General features: G+C 46.1%; 1 protein-coding gene across 1 annotated transcript in view; it reads right to left on the bottom strand.

Annotated features, from left to right (window-relative positions):
- WWC2 (WW and C2 domain containing 2) overlaps positions 1 to 7,318 on the bottom strand; it is a 164,277-nt gene extending 156,959 nt beyond the window's left edge. Inside the window, exon 1 of the mRNA XM_007466510.1 lies at positions 7,188 to 7,318. Within this exon, the coding sequence (XP_007466572.1) occupies positions 7,188 to 7,318 (131 nt within the window). The remainder of the gene's footprint in view (positions 1 to 7,187) is intronic.
- Between the last annotated feature and the right edge of the window lie 115 nt (positions 7,319 to 7,433).

The raw sequence follows: 7,433 nt of genomic DNA, 5'->3' as shown, positions 1-7,433 counted from the left end.
AAAAAAAAAAAAAAAAAAAAAAAAAAAAGAAGCCAGACACAAAAGGAAACATACTGTATTATTCCATTTATATGAAATGTCCAGTATAGGCAGAAACATAGAGACAAAAACACAGAGACAGAAAGTAGATTAGGGGTTGCCAAAGGCAGCAGGGGTGGGAGAAGGATGGGGAGTGAGCTCTTAATGGGTACAGGGTTTCTTTTGGGGGTAATAAAAATGTTCAGGAATTACATAATGATCATGGTTGCACAACACTGTGAATATACCAAAAAAAACCCTGCATTGTACACTTTAAAATGGCTAATTTTATGTGATGTTTTTATCTCAATAAAAAATAAATAACTGGGGAAAAAAGCCACTGAAAACATTCTGAAGCTATATGTTTGGGAAATCATTTTTAACCCACAACTTACACACACACTGTGACTTTAAAAATCCCTTTCCTACTCTTTATGCTTCTGTGGTGATTCTTCCAGTAACAGGAGCTTCAGAAATGGATGAAGAGGGCTTCCCTGGTGGCGCAGTGGTTAAGAATCCGCCTGCCAATGCAGGGGATTGGCATTGGTTCGTGCCCTGGTCTGGGAAGATCCCACATGCCGCGGAGCAAGTAAGCCTGTGCGTCACAACTGCTGAGCCTGCGCTCTAGAGCCTGCGAGCCACAACTACTGAGCCCGTGTGCCACAACTACTGAAGCCGGCGCGCCTAGAGCCCGTGCTCTGCACCAAGAGAAGCCACCGCACCACAACGAAGAGTAGCCCCCACTCCCTGCAGCTAGAGAAAGCCCGCACCCAGCAACAAAGACCCAACGCAGCCAAAAATAAATAAACAAAAAATAAATTTATTTTAAAAAAAAGAAATGGATGAAGAAATTAGTCCAGGGCTTCCCTGGTGGCACAGTGGTTGAGAGTCCACCTGCCGATGCAGGGGACATGGGTTCGTGCCCCGGTCCGGGAGGACCCCACATGCCGCGGAGCGGCTGGGCCCGTGAGCCACGGCTGCTGAGCCTGTGCGTCCGGAGCCTGTGCTCCGCAACAGGAGAGGCCACGACAGTGAGAGGCCCGCGTACCGCAAAAAAAAAAAAAGAAATTAGTCCAAAATTCTAACAAGAAATCAGTTCAACCAATCTCAGTCAAGTTCACAGGACAGGAGCATACACAAGACTAGGGCCCTATCGCAAGCAAGTTACACTTCATTAGGGCTAACACTTTCCTACGTTTCGGTAAATCCCATCGGCAAAATGAGGCTGGTCACACTCCTCTAGACTGGTGGCATCATTTTCCTACAGACAACTACTCCGAAAAACTGAGCAAGTGCCATCCACAAGGCAACATCTCCAGGCCCCAGAGGCAGGCAGCACAGGGCCTGGTCAGGCTGCAGGGCGGCTTCTACACTTTTGCCAGCCCACCAGGGCTTGCCCACAGGAAACTGAAATCCTGGCTTGCTTGAAGGCCACATGTCACAGTGGCTGATTATGTAGCTCACAACTTAGTGATTTGCTGCTAAAAAAAAAAAAGAAAAAATTACTTATTTATAAATAATAGTCTTTCTTGACAATGCAATTATTGTCCTGAGAGCTCCAACAAAATTAAGGTGCAAACTATGGACTAGTAAAGTCAGAGAAGAAACCTCAGTCATGGACTAGGCAACCACTGCTCACTCCAGCTAACATCACAGCAAACTGTTGAAAACAAGAAATATTCTGTCGGGAATTTTTGGAAGACAGCACAGTTTAGTTTAAATTAGGGCTTCCCATAGTGACTTTTTTAAAAAACCTTCTTTTAAGAACCTCTCCACACTTCAAATACCATAATCACTGAAATCACAGTAACCACTTGGCACCCAGACTTGGACAGAGCCTGGAGAGGGACGACTCCCAGCAATCTATGACAAGGGCTGTTGTGATTAAGACCATTGGGGCTGATTTTGTGTTCTCCGCTCTTATAAGTAATTCACATATTTATACTGTTAGTCAAAATGTGGCAGCTTAATTCTCTCATTATTTTTAATCTAACTGGAAAATCAATTGTCTCTGGTTGTTGGTGGTTATGGCTATAGTTATGAAAACCCAACAACAAGAAACTGGAAACAAGAGTAGCTCAACTAGTAGTATTCTCTCATTAACGTCACAAACTTTCTGTATCAGCTGACCTAACCAACATTCATTTAACATCTACCAGATACAAAGGATACAGAGAGCAGGAATAAGCAATTAGGTCTTTTGAAGAATTCACACTCCAGCAGTAAGTAGGTTTAGCAAAATTACTTGCTTTGACTTTGAAAGAAAGACAGCAGAGAGTTGCATACAGCCTAACCAGGTGCCACAAACTGGGCGTGGAGAGCCAAAGTTAACTCAGACACTGGTGACACCCAGCCGACATGTCTTCCTCCTCACTGTCCCCCAGCCCCCGCCCCCAGGATTTCTTCCCTTCAATTAGAAAGGACAGGTTGCTCAACATCTGATCCAAGCCATAAACCAGAGATTATGGCCTATCAGCCCTTTTTAATGTAAAGTCACTTTGTGTGGTGGTACCTCTTTTAAGTTCAGCTAGACAAAGTTATTGTACCCCTGGGTAACGTCCAATCTGAGGACGGAAAGCAAACAGAATTCCACTGGGAGTCTGTAAAACCACTCATCCTGTCTCTGAGCCCTGCCCACCTTAGCCACCTACTCCTCCAAGAGGCAAATAAATCCATCATCCCACCTTTTTCTCCCACATTGAATACAGTTTTTTTTTTAAAGCACCAGGCCATTTGGCCATGATCTATGGTCCACCATAAACACCATTTGGTGCGGTCAAAGGGTGCCCATGGTGAGCAAAATAAGAGGTGAGTGAGGGAGCAGACCTGCAAAATAACAGTTGGCCTACCTGGGGTGGGGAGGGTTGCCAAGGAGTCAGACAGGAGCTTTCCCCAGCATTGAGCGGGGGCTGTGGGGAGAGGAAGGGCAAAAGTCAAGACTGTTACAGTAAAACTGTAATCTATGCAGGCTGATACACAGCCCCAAACTGAACTTCTGATGTGCTCAAGAGTGCACTGAACTTCCAAGTTCTACGTGGACTAGTACTGTGGTTCAATGGGGTCAGCTCGATGGGTCCCCAACCCACACTCCCAAGGCATTCACCCTACGTGGCCAGCTCAGGGATCAGAGCATCCTACCTAGTTGACAGGAACCTCTGAAGACCAAAAAAGACTGGTCAAATGGAAACCACCTAAGTTTCCATCAACAGATGAATAGATAAAGAAGCTGTGGTATACAGTATGTGATATACAAAGGAATACTACTCAGCAATAAAAAAGAACAAAATTTTGCCATTTGTGGCAACATGGATGGACTTGGAGGGTATTATGCTAAGTGAAGTAAGTCAGACAGAGAAAGACAAATACTGCATGGTATCACTTTTATGTGGAAGTTTAAAAATACAACAGACTAGTGAATATAACATAAAAGAAGCAGACTCACAGATACTGAGAACAAACTAGTGGTTACCAGTGGCAGGGGGCAGGGGTAACACAGGGGTGGGGAGTGGGAGGTACACACTACTGGGTGTAAGACAGGCTCAAAGATGTATTGTACAGGGCTTCCCTGGTGGCGCAGTGGTTAAGAGTCCGCCTGCCGATGCAGGGGACACGGGTTCGTGCCCCGGTCCGGGAAGACCCCACATGCCGCGGAGCGGCTGGGCCCGTGAGGCCGCGCCGCCGAGCCTGCGCGTCCGGAGCCTGTGCTCCGCGACGGGAGAGGCCGCAACAGTGAGAGGCCCACGTACCGCAAAAAACAAAACAAAAACAAAACAACAAAAAAAGGATGTATTGTACAACATGGGGAATAGAACCAATATTTTGTAATAACTGTAAATGGAAAGTAACCTTTGAAAATTGTATAAAATGAAAAAAAATTGCATAAAAGTAAAAAATTTAAAGAAAATGACTGGTCAATCAGCCTGAAAAGTCAACCCTGGGCAAAGAGGTTCTTCTCCATCGAGAGACCCCTGAGCATGCCCAGATGTCCCGGAAGACTAGAGGAATGACAAAGGACACAGGCTCCAGGGTCAGACTATCTGGCTTCGAATTCTGGCTCCACGTTTAACTACAATGGCAGTCTCCCTGCGACTCCATTTCCCCATCTGTAACTGGAAGATAATAACAGCACCTACGTCATAGGACTTCTGGGAGAATAAAAGGAGATCACAGTTAAACAGCTTAGCAGGGTGGCTGTCACACAGAAAACACTGAGAAAATGTGTGCAGAACCTCTACTATTTTCAGGGGTAACCGGAACTATCCGTCAGTTCCTAAATTGGAATGACAACACTACAACTACTACTGTTTGGTGAGGCCCTAGTTAGGGGCCCCCAAACATCTCCATGGGGTTGGTGGTATGATCTTCACTTTAAAGTTGAAAATGGAGCTTTAGAGGGGTTCAGACACTCATCTAAGCTTTCTCAGCTAATAAAGGTGGAGCAAGGAAAGCTTTGATCACATTGCAGCAGAGTCTGCATCATGTAATGGACCTCCAAAAGCTTAAAAGCATTTTAAAATAATACTTCAATATTCTAAAATCACTACTTATTGAATAAAATTATGTTCTTGTGAAATCTCCCAGCCTTCCCCCATGACATCTGCATAATTACCTATGCAATCAGAAATACCTCACAAATTCTGATAGACCATGAAAAACACAAAATTATCTTTCTTAACATAAATATGACTGGGTAAATCATCATGCCCATCTTAATGAAATGGATTTAAAAGTTCAAAAGTACTGCAGACCCACAGTTTATCAAGTCACTTTTTTTTCAGGATTTGTAATTTGATCCTGTAAAAGAAGGGGCACATTCCAATTGGCCTGTGCAACACCTCTCTGCCCATATGTTTGGTAAGTGTGTAACAAAATTGCCTAGAGGTAATAGTTCCTCCAAATATCCTCTTCCACCATCTCTTACACTAGTTAGCAAGACTTATAGACACTTCACTGCCCTAAAATAAAACACAACCAAATTTAAACTATGTCAATGTTGACTCATCTCACAGAATGTCTTTTAAAGCTCTAATACTGAGATCCAGAAATATGTATAACCAGTCAAATTGATAAATACTTAAAGATCCAACAGCTTCAAGGCAAACTGGAATAATAACAAATCACCTTAGTCAAAACTGTTTGTCCCCCCCCCCCCCGAAAAAAGAAAAAACTGTTTGTCCCCATCAAATGAACTGGTTATCCAGTTTCTTAAAAACAGAGTTCATGATAATTGTTAATCCATTAACAATTTTAAATAAAAGACATGCTTAACTTTTTTAAGAAGTAGTGGTAAAGATAAGCCAAGCCATATAATTTTATTTCACTTTCTATTTGCTTCACCCAGGCATTACACAGTCTTGTAATCCTTGCTAGTAAACACAAATGAGATGATATTAACAAAACATGTAAATTGAAGTAAAAGAGAATCTAAAATGCCTAAATATTTCAAGAATGCATTGCAGTTTCAATAACCTGAAACTCCAAGTATCAGAAAGCAGAAAGAATTACCATACAACTGTAAAAGTCAAATATTTATACAGGTGCCTTAAAAGCCACTGTTGGGTGCACACCATCATCATTGAAATTTACTATCTGTTAAGTAGTGTCAAAGTGCAATAACTGGCTTGGAGCGTGAAGTTTATGACAACAACTAATACATCTGGAGAGACTGTGAAGGCGTGATGCTTGTCATAACTTTCATCAGGTCAGCAACACGCAGCCAGGCTAGAGCAAGACAGGACCTCAGCACAGGTGCCTTTTCTCATTTCAAGAGGGAAACCTAAACCGATACCTTCATGGATAATTTAACAAGGATTGTTCCATAAATTTATAATGTCACTTGTGACTTTCTTATAACTGCTCTTTAGTAGCATTCAAAAACAATATTCTTGAGATAAAAGTAACTGAGAACATAAAGTATGAAACTATTTCAGCTTCAAATTGAGAAAAGGGGGAATGTTTAATAGGAGAAGCACCTAAAAAGGTTATAAACCCCTAAGGCCACATTCCATAAAAAGGTGGAAAGAAATTTCAGAAATGATAAACATCCAAAATTTGGAGTTATCCCTAATGGTATATTATTTAAATTTATAAATAGGAATACCTCCTTAATAGTTTACAAATTTACAATTAGGAATATCTCCTCTTATTCTTCCAATAATTCTAACTATAAGAAAATTTCCTTTTCAGGGTAAAGAGAAAGATGGAAAAGAGAAACAACATTTGTGAACATTCAGCTAAACTTCAGTCCCTGAACTTCTCAGATGATGATATTGTTATGTTTCTCCTCTTCACTTCTGAGCAGGAATAAAAAGTGTGCTGAAAACTACAAGAAACCACGCTAAGCTCAAGTCAGTGTTCCTCAATAACCAACGTTCGGTTCCACTGTTCATTTCACCACTTCTTACTTCAACACAGCATCTGCCTTTTCAAGATCTGAGAGTCAGTTCAAGTTTTCAGGTGAAGATAAACACTAAGCAGTAAACCCCCAAACAAGCGTCTCTAAACTCTGGGGGGCAAAGTCAGTTACACCCACCACCAGGTTCCAGCAAGGAAGGGTACCCGGGGCCCCCTCAGGCCTAGGGCCTCTGGCCCGACCATGGCGCACCCCGTCAAGAACGTGCAGGCAAGGCTGGGAGCCAAGGACGGCCAGAAAGATGCCACAGGTGGCCTGGACGGCTGGCTGGCCCCGCCTGGCACTTAGGCCTCCTCCTCCGGGAGGCCCGGGGCCGGGCCCCGCCTCCCAGGCCGAATGGACCCTCCAGCCTCTTGCTGGCCAACTTCAGGCGGAGGCGAGCTCGTAGCAGGGCTCAGGGGGCCCCTCTGGGTCCGTGAACTGGACACTGTGACCGCCCAGGGCGTCAATTCCACCCTTCCCTCTGCGCCCAGAGTGTCTAAAGGTCCCGGGGCCGTCGCAGAGCGGGTGGCCAAGAGGGCCCTGGAAGGGGCGGCTGCAACCGGCTCCCTCCAGGGCGCCTGGCCGGCTGACGCAGCCCCGGCTAGGGCAGACGGTCCCGCGCCTCCTTCCCGGGACCCCTCCCGGCACCCCGGGCCGGTGACGCCCCGCGCCCCCAGCGACGCGGGCGCCGCCGCTCGGCCAGGTCTCCCGGACAACAGCCGCCGCCGCGCTTCCGAGGCGGGTCCCCGCGCCCACCCGCGGCCCGGCAGCCCACCTGTCCCGGGGGTCGATCCAGCTGGTCCTCCGGGTGTTGTGGTCGATGTAGAAGACCTTGCCGTCGTAGTCCCTGGCCTCCTCCCAGCCCCGGGGTAGCGGCAGCTGCCCGCTCCCGGCCCTCCTAGGCATGGTCGGCGGCCTCGCCGGCGAGCGGCGCCTCCATAGGGACCGGGCGCGGGACGCGGCGGGAACGCTACTGCCCGGCCCGACCCGGGCGCCGGCGAGGGGCTGCGGGGCGCGGGGC

The sequence above is a fragment of the Lipotes vexillifer genome, unplaced genomic scaffold (genome assembly GCF_000442215.2).
Source record: "Lipotes vexillifer unplaced genomic scaffold, Lipotes_vexillifer_v1.1 scaffold951, whole genome shotgun sequence".
Lineage (NCBI taxonomy): Eukaryota > Metazoa > Chordata > Mammalia > Artiodactyla > Lipotidae > Lipotes > Lipotes vexillifer.
This window is presented reverse-complemented; position numbering and strand designations above follow the sequence as displayed.